The sequence below is a fragment of the Agelaius tricolor genome, unplaced genomic scaffold (genome assembly GCF_023055355.1).
Source record: "Agelaius tricolor isolate 1412-34295 unplaced genomic scaffold, bAgeTri1.0.p SCAF_9, whole genome shotgun sequence".
Lineage (NCBI taxonomy): Eukaryota > Metazoa > Chordata > Aves > Passeriformes > Icteridae > Agelaius > Agelaius tricolor.
In genome coordinates, this window is record NW_027269269.1 from 29,126,752 (window position 1) to 29,149,175 (window position 22,424).

At 41.4% G+C, this 22,424-nt stretch overlaps 1 protein-coding gene and 1 long non-coding RNA gene across 9 annotated transcripts; one reads left to right on the top strand and one right to left on the bottom strand.

Annotated features, from left to right (window-relative positions):
- Nucleotides 1-9,733: 9,733 nt before the first annotated feature.
- On the bottom strand, nucleotides 9,734-19,399 carry LOC139592965 (OX-2 membrane glycoprotein-like). 8 transcript variants are annotated; one of them, XM_071433433.1, is made up of 7 exons: nucleotides 19,091-19,297; nucleotides 18,595-18,658; nucleotides 17,588-17,669; nucleotides 16,486-16,817; nucleotides 15,818-15,950; nucleotides 14,988-15,254; nucleotides 9,734-13,275 (listed from the first exon to the last, which is right to left on the bottom strand). In XM_071433433.1, exons 3-7 carry the CDS (start codon nucleotides 17,643-17,645, stop codon nucleotides 13,172-13,174), a joined length of 894 nt encoding a protein of 297 aa, XP_071289534.1. In that variant the 5' UTR covers nucleotides 17,646-17,669; nucleotides 18,595-18,658; nucleotides 19,091-19,297; the 3' UTR covers nucleotides 9,734-13,171. The 8 variants fall into 8 exon arrangements, with proteins under 8 accessions (XP_071289534.1, XP_071289529.1, XP_071289532.1 ...); XM_071433428.1 differs by lacking the exon at nucleotides 19,091-19,297 and adding an exon at nucleotides 18,885-19,054; XM_071433431.1 differs by lacking the exon at nucleotides 19,091-19,297 and adding an exon at nucleotides 18,885-19,054 and having other exon boundaries at nucleotides 18,553-18,658.
- On the top strand, nucleotides 19,170-21,185 carry LOC139592966 (uncharacterized). Its single transcript, XR_011680152.1, has 2 exons — nucleotides 19,170-19,295; nucleotides 20,916-21,185. It is a non-coding gene; the product is annotated as an uncharacterized lncRNA (long non-coding RNA).
- The last annotated feature ends 1,239 nt before the right edge of the window (nucleotides 21,186-22,424 follow it).

Here is a 22,424-nt window from a genome sequence, read left to right on the forward strand (position 1 = left end):
CATGCTGTTCTGCACATATTTACATTTTGTGAAGTTAAGGGTGGCCAATCTACTCTTTCTAAGGCCACTTAACCGTGCTACCATACCTCAGCCCCAGTGTGAACCACTTGAGCCCACACTGTTTGCTTTCTGCCCTGCTCTGTCAGCACAACCAACCCTGCAACTGGTGGCTTAAGGAGCACTTGAGCCAGCTGTGCCAGGAGCTCCTGGGCCAGGCAAACAGCCCTTCTGCTCTTATGCATAGCAAACGTTGCTCTTCTTCCTGGGGAAACCATAGCTTGCCCTGCACTGTGCTCAGGGCAGCAGCACTGCTGGCTCGCTGCCTTCTGATCTGAGTGAGTCAGATTCTTAGAATTATAGAAGAGTTTGGATTGGAAGGGGGCTTTGAAGGCCATCCAGTCCAACCCCCCCCTGCAATGAGCAGGGACATCTTCCACTAGACCGGGTTGCTCAGACCCCATCCAGCCTGACCTTGAATATTTCCAGGGATAAGGCATCCACCATCTCTCTTGGCAACCTGCTCCGGTGTTTTACCACTCTCATTGTAAAATACTTCTTCCTTATACATGATCTAAATTAACTCTCTTTTAGTTTAAAATTGTTATGCCTTATTCTATAGCAACAAATTCCCAGGAGAAGGAACTACAATCTCCCATTGCTCAGGGTGAGTGAGGTATTGCAGCAACAAGATTTGCAGCTTTGGCCAGCACCCAGGAGGAAATTCTTTAGAAGCCATCACCAGCAACCATTTGTATCCTTGAGAAAAATAAAAATTTTATGTTGCAATCTCTGGAAAACCTCTGGAAATCACTGTCTATTGTATTTTACCAACAAATATAGCTCCAACAAGCACATCTAGGACACAATCCCATGACATTTAGCTCCTCTAGGGATACAGTAGCATTGACACATCCTTTTAACTATATTCAAGTTTCTCATTACCACATCTTTTAAGAAGAAAAGTGCAAGTTGATGTCATGGCAAACAAAAATTATTGTGGCTTCACAATTGATCTGAAAAGGCCATGCGTATTAAAGAATACACTGGGTCACTACTGCTTTTCTCAAATTAATTAGTCATACACTTAGAACTCATGAATAATACTTCTCTCATTGATTTATAAAATCTCACAAGCACTGTGCCACAAATGAAAGAAATTATGTGGCCTTATGTTCAATTTGCTTCATTTGGCTTCTTTTCATCCAAGGAAATACAGAAAACAACACAGACAATGTATCAGTACAGCATGTAACTTTAGATAAAAAATAATTAAGGAACACACATGACACAGACAATAATTGTAAAAATATAGAATACACTGTTTTAATTGACTGAAGTTATTTTCAAATCTGAACTAAACTGCAGCTGCTGTGGTCAAAAATACTTCTGCAAATTTATCCCAAAAGTTTTGTTCAAAACTTTCTTTTAGAAAGAAAGATTGCCCCAAAACACCCTAAAACCCCCATGAACTCCCATTTTCTGTTCAGAAAGGAAGCAAAGTATAAATCAAAACTACTAAAAAGCCTAGCTGGCAATGATGCATTCCTAGTATCCTAAAAAAGTAGGAAAAAAAAAAAAGGACCAGTTGGTGTTTTGGTTGGATCAGATTTTTTTTTAATTAGAAAAAGTGAAAGGTACAAATAAATCATTCATATTGCGCCCACAACAGTAGAGCAAAGATCACCCCTCACATCCTCAGTAACACAAGTAGACAGACACACTAAAGTTTTTTCCAGACTCTGGACAGGCCACAGCTTTAGAACTGGCAAAATACTTGTTCTGAACACTAAGTTTTAAATCTCTGTTGCTGATTTTTCAGCTTGACAGTTGGTACCCTTAGTAAACATATGACATAAAAAGGCACAATCCAAAATGCTATGCACTCTGGTATGAAGGAGTATTTCAGATGCACAGACAAATGCTCATCAAAGCCAAAAGAAAAGAGAATACTGTTAGTGATCTTGATACAATGATAAACATTCAGACAGAAGGAAGACCGAGAAACACCTTAAACTCTAGCACTCATCAGCTGAACAAAAAATCACCAGAGGATCCCCTGCAGTCCTCTCATCTGTCTGTCCTGTCAGTAAAAATGGGCCACTAAGAAGGTACATCCTGAGGTAGGCTTTCATTTAGCAATCTTTGCCCTGTGAGGCAGGCACAGAGCCCTGCAAAGGTGCTCAGATACTGTCATGGTTTAACCCCAGCCAGCAACTAAGCACCACTCAGCTGCTTGCACAGTCCCCCAGGAAGGAAGGGGACAGTCAGAACTGCAGCCTCATGAAGTGGCTGCCGGAACCCGCGCGAGCTCTTAGAGCTCTGGCACCACGCCAGGAGTGGGGACCTGCCTCGGTATGGGAATTTACCAGAGGCAGAACCTTTAGAGCCACTTGCTCAAAGGTGCCAGACACAAGCCATGACAGGGACTAGGCAGAGGAGAAAGGAGGAGGCTCTCTGTCTTGAGGTTCCACAAGGAATGGTTTATTCCAGGTGAAGGGAGCAGGACAGAAAGCCTCAGGCTCCATTGTACAAGCAGTTTGGTCCAGATACAAGTCAGGGTACAAATAGCTAACCAATAGGGAACCCTATGGGGAGGAGGGAGGGGATTACATCAAGTGTAATCCCCATCTGGGTCCAATAGGGGTAGGAGGGTGAGGATGGTTCACATGGGCCAACGGGGCTTCCAGGAGTAGGGGAATTCCAAAGGGATGTTGCAGACAGGGATTGGCCCGAGGTTTAAGTGGCAGAGAAGGTTTGGGAATCAAGGGCTGGGTTGCCTTGACAGGCAGGGAAAGAGCTGGAACAAGGGGCAGGGAATGGCATGAGGGACAGCTTTGAGGGAGGGTAAAACCCAGGAGTAAACCAGCTCGGAGAGAACATGGGGATACAACAGAACAAACCACTTAACAAGGAATCAATAAAATAAATTCAAACCATAACAGCCTCATACTGATGTCTATGAAGAAAATTAACTCTTTCCCAACCAAAACAAGCACAGAGGCAGAGGACACCTGGAGCCTTCAACCCCTCACAAAGATGAGGAGCTGCAGGGCAATGCCCAGGAGTGCACGGAACTCCTGAGCAGCCTGCTGCTGCCCAGCCAGAGGGGGTCAAGCACCTGGAACTTTAAGCCTGGAAATGGCCAGATCAGCAGGCTTGGGCTGGCAGTGATAAGCAACTTGAAAAAGCAGGAGAGAAGCTCCAATCCAGCCTGGGACAGGAGCAGAATTAGGTCCCAGCTCCTAAGAATAGTGCAGTGTCTTTATCTGCTCCCAAAAGCATGACAAATCAGTAATCTCTGTCTCTGTAAGACTGCCTGCTGATATTGCAGCCACAGTAGTGACACAGGACAGTGAGCTCAGCGTGTGACATCCCACCCAATGAGGTCCAGCCATGGAATAATGGCTTTTGGCCAGCTAAGCAATTTATCTGTGTTTAAAAAGACACAATAAAAATGGATGAAGACAGGGAAGACTACTCTGAACAGTGCATAAGATGAGCACATGAACTATTGACAAAATCCATGCCTTTTGACAGCGCAGCAAGGAGTAGGATAGGAACAATGTTTCCACTACTGGGCTTTGTAACCATCTTCTCCTCACTTACATATTTAACCCCACCACACACATCCAACTCATAAAACACAGAAGAAAACACTCTAGGATTAGGAAAAAAAGTAAAATAAAGTAAATTACTTATATATTGTACAAATTACTTACAATTCTTCTTTCCAAATTGCGGCTGCTACTGCCTTTATTTAGTCACCTGCTTGGAGACCTATTGCTCTTCCCCAATAATTTTGCCAAATGCTGTGTGGTTTGAGTCCTGTGATTGTGAGTCCAGCAGATCTTCCCGGACAGAGAAAAAGGAGCTGGAACAACTGGATTAGAGAAGAAAAACCAGATGACAGGAAGAGGGTGATGAACTCAAGAGTTGCTTAAAGTGAAATTGCAGACAGATGTTGGCAAAAATTAAATCCTCTCTACTCTCTACTACAAGAGCAATAGGGCACTGGAAGAGAATCCCCAGGGAGTCTGCAGAGCTTCTATCCCCGGACATTTTCAGAACTCAGCTGGAAGAAGACAAATACATTTTGCCCAGCAGCAGTACCAAGAGTGGCATGGGCAAAGAAGGTTTTCCCTGACAAAATCTCCTCCTCTGCAGAGCAGCCACCAAGTAGTCCCTCCAGTCTACATTTTAAGATTAAGGGCCTAGACCAAATAGCAAACATTGTGTTAGTTGTTTCAGTAATCAACTCGGCTTCCAGATAGGGCAGTATATATGATGTCTTCTCCTTTTTTTGCTGCTTTTTCCAGCCAGTCAAGCCACTATGTGTAATGTTACTTCAGGCTGCTAGCTTCTAATGATCTGGTAGATGGATGGAAATCCTCAAGGATCCTAGGAAACACAAAAACAACCCCAGAAAAGGATGAGTTGTGGCCATTGTGTTGCTGTCTCAGGTTTTGCTTAGCAGTGTAGTTGCTGCTGGGACAGTAGGAGGAGAAATGTACAGTGGGGAAAGTGGGGAGCAACAGTTACAAACCCACCATTTGGTGAACAACTTCCCTGCTTTTTTAATTCTGGAAATCACACACTGTGCAGAATTCAGAATGTGACACAAGGAACATACAAAACCCTGAAAGGATTTGTAAACTGTGGAAAGTAAACCAACTTTCCTCACTAGTAATAATACACCAGTTATTAATTAACTCACATATATTGAGTATATAAATAATTTGATATTTCAGAATATTTTTTATATGTTTGAGATTCAGTCTACAACACTATCTTTACATGGCTTTGAAGACAGTAATAAAATACCTTTACTTTTCATGTAGAGGAGTATGAAAGAGGTTCCATATCTAATAACCTTGCATTCAGACAAAGTATTTTGTAAAGTACTTTGGAATCGACTTTATAAATAATTCTTACCAAGGAAGTGAATGAAAAATTGAAACAGTGAGGCAACTATTTCACCTATTACAGGAATGCCATTTGTTCTCCCTTTCAGCTGCCAGCCATTTTATTTTCTTGTTATATACAAAGCTCTATTGCTGGAATGACAAGGAGAAGGAAGGACCAGAAAATTACTTCATAATGCAATATGAGCACAAATATGATGCACAGGATAGCAATTGTACTAGTCACATAAAAGCCTTCCTGTTTGCAAAGAAAGGGCTTTGTGTTCTCGTGGCGTATCCTCCTTTATATGCACAGGACAAACTCCAAGATGTTTCCTACACCACTACCTTCATCCTGTCGGTAGCAAAACAGGATTTATTTAATCCTTCCAGACAAAAACCCCAGCCATGGCCCAGGAGACCAGAACTCAGCCATGTGACCTCACCCCCTTTCCTCCTCCTGCCACTCCCCTTTCCTGGCTCTTCTAAAAGGAAAGCAGGATAAGGAGCATGCTTTTTCCATCAAAACATGACAGGGAAAACAAACAAAACACCAGCCATCCTTGTCCTTCACAAAGAAAACAGATAGCAGTAAAGCATGGAAAGCTTGCAAAGTGTGCCCATCCTCCCTCTATATATGATACAGACCAGAGGGTACTGCCAGGCACATTTCTGTGAACAGAAAATTAGGTGGAATCACTAGGTAACAGGAGTTGTCTTAAAACAGTGTGTGATTAAACCTAGAAAACATCTTTACTTGAGTTGCAAAATATTTATGTCTGAAGGAAACCTGATGGGCAGCCTGACAGCAGAATTACCCTTTCACTGACATTTTTGTCACGAGGGTTGTTTGGTTTTTTAATTCCTCCCCTCAGTAGCTCTGTTTAGGTCTGTTTATCTATACTGTTTTTACTCTGTGGCATTTTTGGGATTTTTGTTTGTTTGGTTGGCTTGGGTTTGGTTTGGTTTTGTTTTTTTCATTTAGTATTAAGAAGGGTAAAGGAATGCAGCTGTTGTATATTCACTGCATAGTTTTTGCTATTTTTCAGGAATTCAAAATAGGACAAATATAATATCCTACTTCCATTACAGCCACACTTAAGAGGAAACCAAGGCTACTTTAAAATGAGCCTCACCAGTGGGACGTGACTGCCAGAAACCCATTCCTCTGTGAGCAGAGGAAGTATGTTATATCCATCTACCTCAGGAAAGAGGGAGTTATAACTCAAGTTTATCATCTGAAAATCTGGTATTTAGTGGGCTTCTCTGGAAATAATATTCTGTATTACTTATATATTGTACTGGAGCCTAAAATATATAATACTTATATATTTTAGAAGAAAAAAAATTCTTCTAAAACCAAGCTGCTACTATATTGTTCTCAAATACCGAATCTCTCACTAATAAGAAAACCAGATGTCAAAGCAAACACTGGAGAAACCTGTGAAGTTGTAAGATAAAATAATAATTATTGTAATTTTTAAGCTAGAGCTTCGAAACAGCCTTCCCCAAACTGAATACAGACTAGAGAATACTGCTATAATGACTCTTCCAGAATTAATATGTTTACTATAAACAAAGAAATGAAAAATGTAACCAAGTACTTGTTCTTAATAATTTTCTCAAAAAATGGGAATTCCTGCATAGTATGTATTTCCCAGCCTTCCAGGACATATTTGACCACCAAAATTTGGGTTTCTCATATCCACACATTATAGCTGATCAGCCAAGCTGCTATTTTACACTTACCAGACCTGATTATATGGTATTTGTAGCAACTATCAAATTCAAAAGGGAATCTTGAATCTTATCAAATTCAATCAGGGAATCTTAAATTCCTATTCAGGGTATTGAGTGATCTCCAGCTTGTAACAAAGAGGTATTTTGAACCTGTTTTGGAGTACTTGTCTAACATATTAAGCACACAGAGGTTTAGCATTTCTTTGGAATACGGATAGCTGGTTTTTTCAGACACAGAATTGCAGAATCACTAACGTTGGAAAAGACCTCCAAGATCATCAAGTCCAACCTTTGACCAAACACCACCTTGTCAAGTAAACCATTGCACTAAGAGGTAAAGGCAATGCTGCTTACATCGGAGTTCCATAAAATCTCCACTTGAAGGAGAAAATGAATGTTTTGATTTCCAAACAGGAAAACCACATTTCTATGCTCCTGCTTTCTGCAGAATGGAATTTTTAGTCTAGCCTACTCTCTTCTTCTATGACTCTTCAAGTTTTCTTCTATGACTCTTCAAGTTTTCTTCTTCCAGGTTAACCTATTCTGTTCAGCTTTCTTACCTATTCAGTATCATATCTACTCAATTAGAAGTCCCAATTTTTTTCCCCTCTTGTTACAGTTTTTTTTAAACACAAGTATACTATTTGAATATTTCTGAAGCTTTCCACATGGCAAAACCTGCATAAGCTACCCAAGAGAGATCAACATACCAATTCCTAAAACCCAACCCAAATTTTAAAAAAACCAACAAAAACAACATTCTGGCCTTTATATACATTGGTGTAGTAGCCCTTCCTCACAGGCTACCACAAGCCTCCAGAAAAAACGTATGTGTGGAATTTTATCCCCTTCCAGACTGATACATCCTGAGAATTAACTATAAAGCTTTTTAATTGGCCAGGCTGAAATATGAGTATCCTGAAAGCCATGAAATAAGCAAGTGATGCTATGGAAAGCATTCAAGTGAAGACACATAAATGACAGGTAACTCACAGTAATTTATTCAGGCTAATAGCCTTTATTTTGCTTCTACCCAGGCACTTAGCTTCTTAACTGGATTGCTTTATCTCAGTGTGGCCTACAGTTAAGCTCTATTAGCTGAGTAAGGAATGAAAGGATTTAACTTTTTATCAGATGAGCAGTATCAAGAGAATTCAGGCATGGGAGAATTTATGCCTGGTGATTTTTTTGCAGCCTGCTCATTGCACTTACATTGAGTGATAGGCACAGCTGGGTTTGCCTGCCTACTTGGTAGAGGATGCGATATGAGTTTCCCAAAGCTTCTGTGTCAGCACTTGCTAGAAAGACTGCTCAGTTTGATTCCAGATAAGTTACTTATCCACAAATGTTGTGAAGACACTTCACTGGGGACATTTTCAGGGTGAACCAAAATATATGTATGCTCTGTAACAGGTACACAAGGCAAATGCCTGAGGGATGGGACATATTGACTTTCACCCCAGATACCTGGTTCCTAAGTATCTACCATGAAGAGGAAGGGAACGACAAAAATAAAAGCAAAGCAAAACCTAACCATATTCTCAGATGCAAAAGCACTTTGAAGAAGCTTTGTCAGAGAAGGCTCCCCAACCACCCAGATAAAAAGCTACTGTTTTACTTTAAAAAATGAGTATCTTGACAAGCCTGGAAAGGCTGTGTTTGTTATCTAGTGCAGAATGAAAAGAAGTACTGAAGCCCCAGACAGACCCTAGTATTCTTGAGCCAGTGCTATTAGCTCTCTATTGTTAGCTCTCTCTTATGGTGTTACAAACAGCACTTCCAAAAGTACACGTGTAGGCGCTGCTCCTCATTCCACCCAGTCTGAGGACAGCAGAGGGTAAAACCAGAAAAGGGGTTTCTGCAAGATATTATTTAGGTGAACTAACTACAACCAATGCTTTAAAAAGCATAAACATATTTTACAGATACTCAAGGAAAAAACAAGTCACCACAAAACCAGCCTAGGATCTAAAGCTAAGAAGTTTAGGGGATTTCCTCATCATAGTACTTGTGGAGTAGTAACACACTCTAAGTACAGTGTTAAATATTCCTGAAACTCCACAGATATTCTTAGTATTCTAAGGATGGCCAGGAAAGTGAAAGTGGAATCCTGTACAAGATAAACTGTTAGTAACCCTTAGCCACAGGAGAAAAGAGCCTCCTGGAAGAGGGGAAAAAAAAATCAGATGGTGACAGAATCCTGTACAAGATAAACTGTTAGTAACCCTTAGCCACAGGAGAAAAGAGCCTCCTGGAAGAGGGGAAAAAAAAATCAGATGGTGACAGAGTGATCAAACTGCACCACCACTGAAGTTTTACAGCAAACTAATTAATAATGCCTTCAGGGAAACAGGTGTAAATTAAGAAGACCGACTACACATTTCACTTAGATGGTCACATAGGAACGAATATCATCAGTTGGTAAAAATTACTCTGGAGAAAGTAATGCTGCCTGAAGCGGTCCAGCTGGAGAAAGATTGTCCTTCTCGGACATTCCGGATAGCTTTCCAGCACCGCTAGCAGTACGAAGGCACTATCCCAATCTCTGTGGTTCTGGACAGCACCTAAGGCAAATGCTCTGTGCTATGACAGCAGCGTGACCTTGTGGTAGGACGTGGCTTGGCTTACGGCTACAGTCAGCAGAAATAAGAATAGAGCGCTCTCCAGCTGTGGTGAATCGAGGTTTATTGGGTCCCAGGGGAAACCAACAACCGAAGAGCATGAGAGAGGGGGTTGCACAAGCTTATAAGGAGGGAGGGACACAGGGGAGGAGTCAGTCCTTGGACGAATAGGGTTTCAGAGGGGAGTGGGATACAAAAGATTGACTTAGGGAAAACCCCAATGGGGATAACTTGAGGGTGGGGCCCTGGCCCCTGAGCCAATCACTCGATGCTCTAGCTGGAAGTTTCTAGAGTTCTAGAGAGAAGGGTGGGAGCGCTGAGTGACGGACAGGGCACCGGGGAGGGATTTGAGAAAGGGTACATTAATCTCCAAGGCAACTGGGGAGGAGTTGGGATAACTGGCAGCATAAGGAGGGAAGGGAGAACCAGGGCAGAACCATAGCATGATAGGGGGGAACAGAACAGTCCAACTTATACAGACACAACACAACAGCTGCCTTTATTCAAAACTGATCCAGGTCAGTGCAATACATTTTTGAAACTAAAGGCCAAAGAGCAACTGAAAAGATACAGACTATGCCTAATAAAAACTGGACTACATTAAACGAGCAGAGACTTAATGACTTACAACCTCACTGCAGAAATCACATCCTGGCATCACAGTTAAACAAAACCCATGAAAAATGGGAAGGAATACAAATAACTGATGTCATTCAAATCCTGCTTTTCTTGATAAACTTTAATCCAACAAACACCCACTACTAAACAGTGCTCATCTAATTTATGTCCTCTGCTCCAGCGAATAGGGATTTACATTAAGTCTTGACCTTGTGACAGTTGGCATGCGTGTGGTGCCAGGAATCTTGATGTCTTCCCAGACAGCAGGGCATGAGATGCCATTTCACTTGGAGACACAGAGGGACTTAAAGCTTTGAGCCTCTAGCTAAGGAAAAAGAAGCACAATGCTTTCAGTTGAAACTAATGCTTTTCTGTGTCTTATGCTTTCCTTAAAAGGCAGGGGAGGGGGATCTGTTCAATTTCCCATATAAGGGATACTGTAGGCTCTGTTGCTCTGACAGCGGCGTCTCCGCAGCAATAAATAATGTCTTACATGAGCCATGTCAGGGAAGAAGGATGCACAAAATGGCTTGGGCTCCAAGCCCAATACCTAGGGTGGTGTAAGGTGTAAGAAACCTGCTGCCTGCTGGGGATGACCCTGTTACAAATTATCACTGAACCCATTCGATGGCATTGCCCAGGGAACTACTAATATCCATGGGCCAGAATCATGCTAGGACGTGTTAAGATCCTCAGCCTACTCCAAACATGAACAACCTGGTCCTATCAAGCAGCCTTTCACTGAGTGGCACTGGTCCAGCTTCAGGCCCCAGCACAGATGCAGCATGTCAGCGTGTTTCTCATCTGCCATGCAAGAAGCCAAGGGGCTTCAAAACACTGCAAAGCAGCACCTGTGCTTTTTGGCACTCTCTTTTCCTGGTCAGTCTCAGATCTGCTCCAGGGAGTGATCCCAAAGCTCTACCAGATCACCTCCATCTCAAGGTCTCTCCTTCATGGTATTCTTCGTACAAGCTCATTTGTGTTTGGAATGGTTGTTCTAGAGTAAAGATACATTTTTATTCTAAGCATTTCACATTTTTCTTCTGATCCTTTAAAAATCAGGATTTAAGAACAAACTCCTTGCACTTTAAATTCCAGGTTGGTCTGAAAATTCAACCAGAAATTTTATCTTCTGAGTTGTTTATAGGATCAATGAAAGCCTCACATACATTTTACAATTAAGACATTCTATCTGGGGTGCAGTAAGTGTTCATTTCTCTTTCTTCTCAGTGGAGACTTTTGTGTCTCTGGTAATAGCAGATTCATTAGGTCAAACCCTCTTAATAGTAGATGCTAAATTCATAGTAGGTCTATGAATTTAGACCTTAATAGTAGGTCTAAATTCACCATAGATAGGTGTGATACTCCTTGAAACATTTCTTTATATTCTATTATAGCCCTGAAGCAAGTATTTAGCCAGGAACTGAGTAAATATGTGCTGGTGTTTCTAAATATATTAAAGCCAGACATGGAATGTGGATTTAGTTCAACAACAGTGAAACCACCAACTACCGTCAAATTTCTGTGATTTCTGAAGCTTATGGTGTCCCCCCTCATCACCCCCTGCCCTCCAGTCTTTTTCTGTTCATTATGTTACTATAAATTAAGACTAGAGAATTGAATATATCCATCACCAGGTTATTACACACTCAGAGACATTACACTGACTTTATACTGCAACTTCTTATCTCATCATTAGAAAGCACACTCAAGCCAAATTTGAGCACACTTCTTAATCATATTACCATTTATCTTAAAAAATACAAAGATGGTGCCATAACCAGTAGAAAATGATTCCCCTGAAGGGACATCACTCTGTATGAGTGGGTTCCTCACCAATGTTCACTTGATCTGCCAAAAAATTATCTGAGCATACTGCACTTTGTAGGCTTCCAGGAAAATTTGAAATGAGTGAATTACTTCTGCTGAAATTGCTACTTTCAAGCAAAGAAAGTGCAGCATGCTCTGCTTGGATCCTTCCCTCACAATTCTCAGTCTTGGATTGTCCTTTGGCAGTGGGAAAACAGCTATTAAATTTACATGCAACTGAGGCAACCCTGAAAACTGTCAACATATTACTATTATTATTTATTATTACTAAGTTTACTATTTTTATTTATTATTACTAAGTTGTCCAGTATGACACTCTCAAACCCCCAAATGGTATCCTGTGGGAACTCAGCACATCACTCCGGATGTCCATTGTTACCAAGAGAACCCTTGGGGGGCTCGGAAATCCTGGAATGTTGTCAGGAGTGTCTGGTGGCTTGATTTCGATCCTTCAAAGGATCGAAAGATCGAAAGACCGGCTATGTTTTGCTGCCTGCAAATAGCTCTACCCAACAGCTGAGTGTAAGTGTTCCTCCCTGGTTAGACATTACCACTTCATTTGACTACTATTAATCAAAAGGCTCATCTCAATGTTCACTGACATTAGCTGGAAAATGGTATGACTTGAAATTTACTTGACTTGAGCCAAAACAATCATGTATTTTAAAGAATTTATGTTGAACTATTCCTTTGAACTTCTTGTCCTCTAAAATATAAGATTGTTAAAACAACAAGCTCTTAGCTGATTTTTTATCCACTTAACAAGAAATAACAACAGTCTTAGTTTTCTGCTTTCTGAGATATGCATTTGCTTTTTAAAAGACCAAAACAAAAGAATACTGGAGACAGGACAAAAAGGAAGTGACACCTGTTTGAGAACATGAGAGTCATTGGGAGTGAGTGGTGCAAAAAAAACACATTTATAGGGTGAAATATAGATTTTAGGGTTTTTGGTACAAGGGGGTTATGCAGACAAGATGGAGGGATCAGGGCATATCTCGTCCTTCTTCTTTCTTCTTCTTGTCATCCATTTTCTGTGGTGATGTTGGCACTTGGGGATTGGTTCATGGTGAAGGTGCAGTTGCTAATATGGGTGAAAAGTACTGGGAATTAAAGGTAAATATTATATACATAGATTTTAGTTTAAAAAGACATGACCGCCACGTGGGTGGTCTGAGTGCCCTTGGCTGCCTTGCAGGTCAGACCTCTGTTGGGCAGAAAGAAAATTCTGTAGATAAGAAACAATAAACAATCAGAAGATCGAAAAACTGAAGAGTCCAGACTCATCCTTTGAAGAGCGGGCCGCCCAAGAACCACCCTACCAGTGTCCGGGCAGAGACAGACAGCCGAACCGGACAGCCGAACCGATCCCAACAAAGTCTTGTTCTTCTCTGCAGATGATCAGACCTTATTATGGGCTCTAGGAAAACCACAAGTTTCCACACATTGGTGGAAACCACTTCAACTCCTCCTGCATAGGATCTTCCTCCAGAACAGAATCAGAACTATCATGACTACTAAAAGCACCACAATAATCACCAGCCAAAGCAATGACGATCCCTCTTCTGTGAAAACAAAACAACAAAACATCCAGAGCAAATTAATCTCATCTCAGCGAGCCACGAAGCTACTTTTCCACAGAAAATTTGAAGAAAAGATGTGCTCATGGCAAAGAATACTGCCATTCCTATACCTGATACAGTGGTTAGCATACACACACGAGCAGAACTTCATACAAGTCTTAACTCTTTCAGAAGGATTTTTTTGTTCACCCAGAATTTTATTATTTTTACTTTAAAACACTTTTTACTTTTAAACACTTTTAAACTTTTAAACACTGCTGAAAACGCAACATTAATTTTAAGAAAATAAGACCGGCTATGTTTTGCTGCCTGCAAATAGCTCTACCCAACAGCTGAGTGTAAGTGTTCCTCCCTGGTTAGACATTACCACTTCATTTGACTACTATTAATCAAAAGGCTCATCTCAATGTTCACTGACATTAGCTGGAAAATGGTATGACTTGAAATTTACTTGACTTGAGCCAAAACAATCATGTATTTTAAAGAATTTATGTTGAACTATTCCTTTGAACTTCTTGTCCTCTAAAATATAAGATTGTTAAAACAACAAGCTCTTAGCTGATTTTTTATCCACTTAACAAGAAATAACAACAGTCTTAGTTTTCTGCTTTCTGAGATATGCATTTGCTTTTTAAAAGACCAAAACAAAAGAATACTGGAGACAGGACAAAAAGATTAGTATATTTTTTCAGAATTGTAATGTAATTCAGAATTAAGAACTAAATTACTTTTGACTGTTTAGAGAGCAGATATTAAAAATCAGATCCTGCTCTTTACTACTATTCCTGTAACAATTACTTCTTGAGTGTGTAATTTCAGAATCAACCCACAGCTACAAGCTGCTTTTCCTGTCTTGCTAATTTACAAGTGGTCTTCAATTTAAGGCTCTGTATATAGAGACATGTGAATTTTAAATCACTCAAGTCAATGCTCCTGTATGAAGTAAAAATGGTTCTTCAGCTTTTAATGTTTCTATTTCTTATCTGCAGAAAGAGGGTCAAAGTCTTTCCAGCAGAACAGAATGTTGGAAGAAGAAATAAATTAACACTATAAGATATTCAGATGTTACATTAATATATCTAAGATTTCTGTATAAACCAAACACAAGTATCTTCAACTGACTCCCTCCCTGTATGCCTGAAAGTACTGTTCCTCTCTGACCATTACTGCAGTGGACGTGCGCCTTGGCAAAAAATCAGAGAAACCAAAACATGGTGTACAGATTATATACAACAAAACATGCAGTAAATTGAACTGGAACATTTGATTCAGAGACAGTTTGTTATGAATTTCAAAATTTCTGACTTCATCAACAACCCATAGAGTTTCTACTCCTCATTCTACTTATGGATATCAGCTGACATATATTTATATTTATTTTTAAGCTGTTAAAAAAATTATGAAGGCCTACGTGGAAACCTAAGTTCAACGTGGAAACCTAAGTTCAACTTGCTGTACAATGCATGGTGCCTCTAAACCCCATATCTCCCTAGCTGATTAGTCTGGCATTTTTCCTTTTTTGGATAGGACTCCAATATGTTACTACCTCAAAGACAACACTGGACACAAATAGGATTTCCTGACATATAAACATCTCATTCCCTCCTCTTCCCAGAAGATTCCTATCCAAATATGCTACTGCAAAACATGGAAGCCAAGAGAATGCTAACAAGTTGCCTGTACTTCTCACCTACCTCCTTTTATTTTCACAGGCATTTCAAATGTTTCATTTGTGTTGCTTACTTTGCAGATCAAATCCTGTGCACTGATGCTCTGAATATTGTAGATTTCCAGTGTACTGGTGATGGACACAATCCCATTTTTGTGCTTGACTGTCTTCTGTGTAGGAGTTGAGTTGAACAGGTTGTTCCAGGTGATGGTGGGCTCTGGGAGGCCATTAGCATTACAGATGACTATCAGATAATCTTCAGAAATGTTGTGATGGACAGATGCATTGAGACCTTCCAACACCAACAAATGAGACAAGTCACCACCACAGTGAGCACCTGGTTGTAAGCAGTAGTAGCAGCCTAACCATTACATATTAGAGCAAAGCTTACTGGATTCATACTGAGCCCAATGGCAAGGAATCCAAGAAGAGTTTCTCAGGTATGATCCCCTCCATGACTCAATACTCCTTCCCCCATACTGAAGTAGTATACCCCAAAGATTTCACTCAATCTGAAATCCAAATATTAAAATAATCTGTTAAGTAAAATAATTTATGGGTCCTATCTGCTAATTCCCTATCAATGGTAGGGTTTGGGAGAGCAGCTGACAGCACTGGGGTGTAGTAAACCCCATAAGTTTGGGAAAAGCACCATGGAGAATATGAACAATAGGAATGCTGAAACAGCAAAAGAAAATTCCTGTTTCCCTGACCTCCGCCCCATAACCTAAATCTGTAACCTTATAAGGCTTTGTTAATTTAACCCTTACTATTGGTCAATTATGGATACCCCTAAACCCTTACCATTGGTTAAGTTTGGATTCTATCCAACTCTATAAAAAGGGCATACTGTACCCCATTCGAGAGAAGAAGAGCTGTCGCTGGGACCCTTCGCAGACTTCCCCAGTAAAGCCATCTCTGTGGAACCAGCCAGCGCCTCTCCTTCTCCTCTCTCTGCCGTCTGCTGCAGCCTCAAGCCAAGGGCAAACTTAGCTAGCAAGCAAGAGCTGAAATCCTAAGAGTTTGCAATCACTATAAGAGCTGACAGCTACTATGACAGCTGAAGCTAGCTATGGAGTTGGACCCGCGGCGATTCGGCCTGAGCTAGCTTAGCCTTTGGGTACCCCGTCTCTCTGGTGACTGGGCCCCCGGGCTATATTGCTCTGCGTGATAATAAGGCCAAATAAGAGGCTTTATTACTGGGGTTGTACCTTGCACCAAAAGCAAACTCCAATGGGCAATGCTGGTTTGCCTAAGTTCCAGATGGGACTGATCAAGGACTTAGAAAGATTCCACTCCTTGCTTTTCAGCTGCTACTCAAGGAGTAACAAACAAGAGCCAAAATGACCACAATAATCTTGAATATGACCCACAGAATTTTGCTCACAGCAGTAGTGCTCTGTTTCTACATCATGTTCCACCAGGGGATGCTCCCATCACTGCAATTGTTGAATCTGCTCAAGGAAATACTGTGAGTGAGAAAACACCTCTTATTTCACTAGAGACATATCCCTGCAGAGAACCTCACCAAAAACACTCAGGCAGGTATTTCCTGAGAGAGGACCAGAAGGGAAAACATTGAAGAGGCACTTGTAACATCCTGAATCATCCATTCTGGTGTCCCAAAAAGTTATGCTTGTCTTGTTGAGTTCCAAACTTGTGAAATTCATTCTGTCTTCATAGGGCTTCTGAATCCTTAATCCGTTCGTTTCACTGTATGTAGCTATATTATCATGTAATTCTTCTGAGTCCTTTTGCCATGTCACTTGCAGAACATCCATGGGTTTTGTCAGGGCACAACTCAGAGTCACACTGTCACCCATCCTCACTGTTGTGTGTCCAGCCTGCGGAACCACTGCAATGACAGTAAACAGTTAATGAAATGGGCAGATATCACACATTCAGAAGCCTAATGTTGATTCTAAGGCCTGGATTACCCACAGACACAACTCCTTCAGTTACATATTGTTTCTGTTTTTGTAGGCTTTCCCCTACAAAACAGTCCATCTCCTGCATACTCCTAGGAATCAATGAAGTTATGTTGATTTACATTGGCTGAGGCTTTAGCTTTCTTCTAAGCTACTTAAAAGACAAAAAGACGGACCTATTTCTGTACCCATATCTGCAGGCTTCCCTCTTAAGTTCTACTAAATCAGCTCATGACTTCCTATTCTCAGCAAATACTCAATTTTTGTTTCCTAAGAGCTAGAGGAAGATTGAATGCATAAGAGAAGTATGCAACAAGCCATTATCAGAGAAGTAAACAGCAAAATGCCTTTAAAAGGCTTTCTGAACTGTAGTTTCAGAGTTCACAGTGCATTTCAGATGGAGGGAAGGAAGTCCTTTTCGGATGCCCCACTTTTGGAAGCTGTCAACTCAGGTTAACAATGGTGTCCAGTGTCACTGTAGATATGGGATGTTTCTTGTCCTTCCCATCTCTAAATGCCGCTCTAGGAGGATTTGTGTCACAACTACCAGCTCCATGTCTCTGTCTCAGCAATATAAGTCAAGCAGCACCAGCAATCTGTATTTCACCTATTTTTGTCTCTTACTCTGCTGAAGCCTCAGAAACCTGAAACCAGTTCCCCAAACAATTTCAAGGAGATTTCAGGAAATTCAACTTACCATTTGCCTTTCCAAGCCCAGAATATGCCAAACAAAAAACCAGAGCTTGTAAAGTCATTTTGGAAGAGAAAATCTGCTTCACCTAAAGAAAACCAAATAGAGATGACAGATCATCTTCTGGTGATATTGTACATTCAGGGTGCAAGAATTAACAGTAAATTTTTCATGTGAAAAAGAATATAGTTTCACAGTCAGACAGCAAGACTTGACAAGTTTTATTGCCCTGTTTCCTACAACTGAATTGTAGACCTGCCTGGAACTGAAGTTGGTGTTATATTCAAGAGGAAACATAATTTTGCAAAAAATACTTCTGTAACACACTCTACCCACTCCTGAGGTTTTTTTTGCCAATGCCTGCAAAAGTAGCTGAAGCATCCTGGGACCATCTTGTGTCAAGAATTTAAGCAAAGCCCAACCTTTTAAAGATTTTCACAACATTCAAAAAATAAAAGAAATAGTCAACTGAAAAGTATTTTCTATATTATACAGGTTAAAATAGAAGGGCTGGTAAATAAATCAATAAATAAGACGAAGAAAAAAGGATTTAAAAACAAATTCCCAAGAACTTGTGTACACACTGTGTACACCCACAACCAGTAGCCTGCATTTAAATTTTAAACACACTGTGCTAAAACAACTCCTGATATAACTCTCCAGTTACCAAGAACAAATAGAGATCAAGATCTTATGTGTAAAATCAGGAAACAAGAACGTATCAGCAACGAGCCCAATGAAAAAAGTTTGTGTAATCAGATATTCGAGCACGGCTATAAGAAATTCAGATATTCCCACAAGCATGCAGAAATCAAGGGCCAGCACAGCAAGCAGAAACTATCGAGTCACAGAGCTGTTTATAAAGCAGGGGAAGATGTACCACGCCTGCAGGCAAGCAGAGTTTTCAATAACAATCCTTTGCTTCGCTGCTTTAGTACCCATTAAAGCCCTTAATGCATCATTGCACACACCCGGGGTAGCAACAAGAATTCACACGAGGAACGAGTCTATACCGTGTAGCTATACCGGGCACAGAAAGAAAGAAGTCCCTTTAGGTCACAACTCCAGTCACGGGTGCTGCAGAGAGTGAGGAAACAAAAACCAAAACGAACGGAAAAAGAAGAAGAAAAGAAAAGAAAAAGAAAAAAAAAAAGAAAAAAAAAAGGGTTAAAGATTGCGGCAAGTAAAGCGCAAATCCTTTACTGCGTCTCCCAAAACAGCACCTCGGAGGGCTCCTGAGCCACGGGCTGTGCCGCTCCCTGGACAAAACGCCCCCCACCACTGTCTGGGAATCTCCCTTAACTTCAAAGAAACTTTCCCCCTGCTGGCGTCACAGAGGTTTCCGAAGGCAGCTGCCGACGGAGTCCGACAGCTGGAGGCCCCTCCCGGATAAGAAGGGAGGACGGCGGAAGAAGACGCGAGCCGCGGGCAGTGCTTCCAGCCTTGCGTCCCCACGGCGGGGTCCCACTCCCGGCGCCACTGTCAGGCTGACGCGCGCCCGGCACTCACTGCTCATCTCCGCCCGAAACCCTCTTCAGACGTGGGAATGCGTCCCGGGAAGGCGGCGACAGGGATTGTTGCTCACAGCCAAGTACGTGGAAACACGGAGAAAGATGACATAAATCCCGTGGAGGCGGAAGCTCCCAGACCGCGTCGCGGACCTTGTTCCAGAGCTGAGCTGGTGTCCCATCCGGCGCTAACCTTTCCCTCAAGGGTATTCATAACAGCCCAGTAACAAACTGTTTTAGGCTATATCGCATATGTAATTGGGAGTGGTCTTTTGCTTTGGCTGCTACCTTCCTGTTGGGTGGGGAGGAAAAGGGGCAGCGGGAGTGATACTGGACAATGTCTGTGCTATTTTTGTGTTGTTAGATTAGGATCTTCCGCTGAAAAAACACAACAGGAATAACTTATCAGGCGTTGTTACAGGCTTGGCAGAAACAACTCATTTCGCAATCTGATTAATTAGAAACAGCATTCTTAGTGATCAATACAGCACATTCAGTGCCTGCTCTTTCTTCAGATGCTTTCATACACATGCACACGTTCATACACTGTTCACACCACTTGCAATATTTATCTTGCCAGACTCTATCTTAAGCCATCATTGCTCACAGGAAAAATCAAACACCACAATTTCAACCTCTTACCAAAATTAATGGACAAAGATGCCTACATAAACCTAGAAACTCATTCTTATTTAAGACACAGATCTGTGTGAATATTTGGAGCAATGCTACTAAACTGTCTTAAGGAAGAAGGTGATGTTTGCAGCTTTCCTGGGTCACCCTGGGGCTCACCATGTGTTAACCTCACCTGTCCTGCTGTTCTCAGTACCTTGGTGCACAAATGAGTGCCTTTTGATCTGTAGAAACAGAAAGCTTCTGCTGTCCCCAACAGATTTGGCCCAACTTTTGGCTGGGGTCTGGAGATCAGGGCAGTGTCTCTTCCAGATGGGTAGAGCTGCACTTGGAGACACCTTCCCCACCACTGTGCTGGATTTAGTGCAACTTTTCCCTCTGCCAGCTAACTAACCAAAGCCCCTTGGCTTTTCAACAAAATTTCAACTTTACCACTACCTTTATTTCTACCTTTCTTTCTACCTCCAAGGATAAATCACTATGTCATAAATCACTTACATTTCATTCCGCCAGCCTTGCCCTTTTTGGTCCCTCTAAAACAGGCCAGCAACTAAACCAGTTGTTTGAGACTGATGTATCTACATGCTTCACACTCTTTTTGTTTTAATGAGAAAAATGCATTAGCAAGTTTCCTGTGCTCACGTGCCTTCACTATAGCTGAGGGGATTTTAGAGGGAAGTCCAGTTAACTGCGCATTGCACAGCTTAAAATAAATTTGTCCAGAAGTGCCCTGTGCCATCAAAGCAACAAAAGGAGGGAAATCCCAGTGATATCTTCCCGCTCTTATTTCATGAAAATAAAGGGGACTTTGGGGGAATTTGAGTGATATATTATAGTAACTCACATCTATTGAGGTGGAAAATGTCTGCGTTTAGGCATATGTTATTACTTGTTCAGTGGGCTGGAGAAACATAGAGAAGAAAGAAAAAAATGATGAAAGGGTCTGGAAAACAAGGGGGCTGCTCCTTTGGAAGAGAGGGAAAAAATTAGAGCTGAGCAAAGAAAGGATGATCCTGAAATCATAGGCAAAGACCAGAGGTAACCTCAGGGCAGACAGAGGGAAATGAAAAATACTCCAGACAAACCAGCAATAGTGGAAGATTCAAATTCTTTTTATGTTTAGAGAAGAACAAGGCACAAAAATCCCCTTCTGCCTTATTCTGTGTTCTAATGTCAACTGTTTCTTTTTACAGGAACCTGACTCAGCTCAGCAATCTTTACCAAGCTTTACAAGGTTCTTTGTATGTTACGTACAAAGAACCTGTACCTGGAGATGGTGGTAGCCAAGGTGACATGGACTCTCTGGTATTATAAATCCTTTGATGTTAGTGAGAAAGACAGTAAGTACAGAGCTCTTGTCCAAAAATTCAAAGAGGTCTTTGTTCATTTTTTGTTATTTATTTAGCTGTAATACACCCTGTATGCTGGTGGAAGACGCAATTTAAAATTCCTTCCGTCACGAATGAGATTTATTCTTCATTCTTTCCTCTGCCTTCTAGGTGGACACATTCCACTATTAATATATTTCTTCATTCTTCCCTTGACTTCTGGACTACTGACCTCTTATAAGCAGAGCCCTTTGAACCAATAGCCAGCGAAACCTGTACAGCTGATCCAAGTTGTCATTATTTAACAGTGAAAAGGAAAATATACGGGTGAATGGAGTCAGTGACATAGATTCCAGTAAAACCAAACACAGTAGGTTTTACAGGATGTACTGTCTTCTGGAAGTCAGTATATCAGAACATCTGCACTGCTGATTGAACTCCCTTCTGGCTCTGCTCACACCAATTAACACATCCCCCTTAATCATCATGCTCAGGCAGTGAATCTTCAAGTTGCAAATGCTCATATGGGTCTAATAGAAGGTCTAACCTGGTTCAGAGGATCTGCCACCAGCTGTCATTTTGCTGGTGATTCGACCACATGATCATAATCAAACCACATTTCTCTCTCTCATGCTTACTTCTATAAAACAAGGAAAGGGTAAATTGTTTAAAGTTTGAGGTCCTGCCAATTTCTCCAGTGCAAACTGCACAAGATTTCTCAGTAAGGAGAGTTAGCCATGTGGGTGGGGATAAAAGCACAAAAAATTTCTGGAGTCCATTTCAGTGTCAATTTATCCATGTATAAAGGGAGACTGGATTGAGGAAGAGGAGCACAAAGGGGAGACAAAGGCATGGAGTGGGTGTGGAATTGGAAGAAGAAGAAAGTGACCATGGTAGTGAAAGTTTTAGTCCATAACAGGGCAGACAAGGGTGGTAGGGGGGCACACAGGTAGTACAATTCCTGCTGCAGCAGGTGGTAGGAGTTGAGGAATGCATAATTGTTAAGGTGTTGTACGTAGATTTGTTTTACATGTGCACACACTCACACACAGAGTGTTACCTGTTATTAAGGGGTCCTTAAGTGATTTTAGCTTTAGAGAAAAAGCAAGAAAAAAGCCTAGGCTTGTAGTATTGGGAAATGCTGTTTCCAATACAATGTGTTTTTTATACGGCTGCTACTGTATAAAGTATGGTTGTGGAAGAGAGGGGCCATGAGGACCCATGACAGGCCACAAGGGGACAAGAGGGGCTGAGTGAATAGATAAGGTTGCAGCTGGGGACTTTCCTCCAGCTGCAGGCAGAAGAGGCATGAATTATTAAGTTAATGGAATGATAAATGATGGAGGGGTAGACAAAAGGATTTTGGGTTTGGAA

Bases quoted from the DNA above. Each gene is read 5' to 3' on its own strand.
- LOC139592965 (XM_071433430.1), bottom strand. From the start codon at position 17,645: ATGACTTTACAAGCTCTGGTTTTTTGTTTGGCATATTCTGGGCTTGGA. The intron at 16,818-17,587 runs GTAAGTTGAATT...CTGTCATTGCAG, and splicing joins TGGGCTTGGAAAGGCAAATG to TGGTTCCGCAGGCTGGACAC. The intron at 15,255-15,817 runs GTACAGTATGCC...TGGTGTTGGAAG, and splicing joins CTCTTCTTCTCTCGAATGGG to GTCTCAATGCATCTGTCCAT.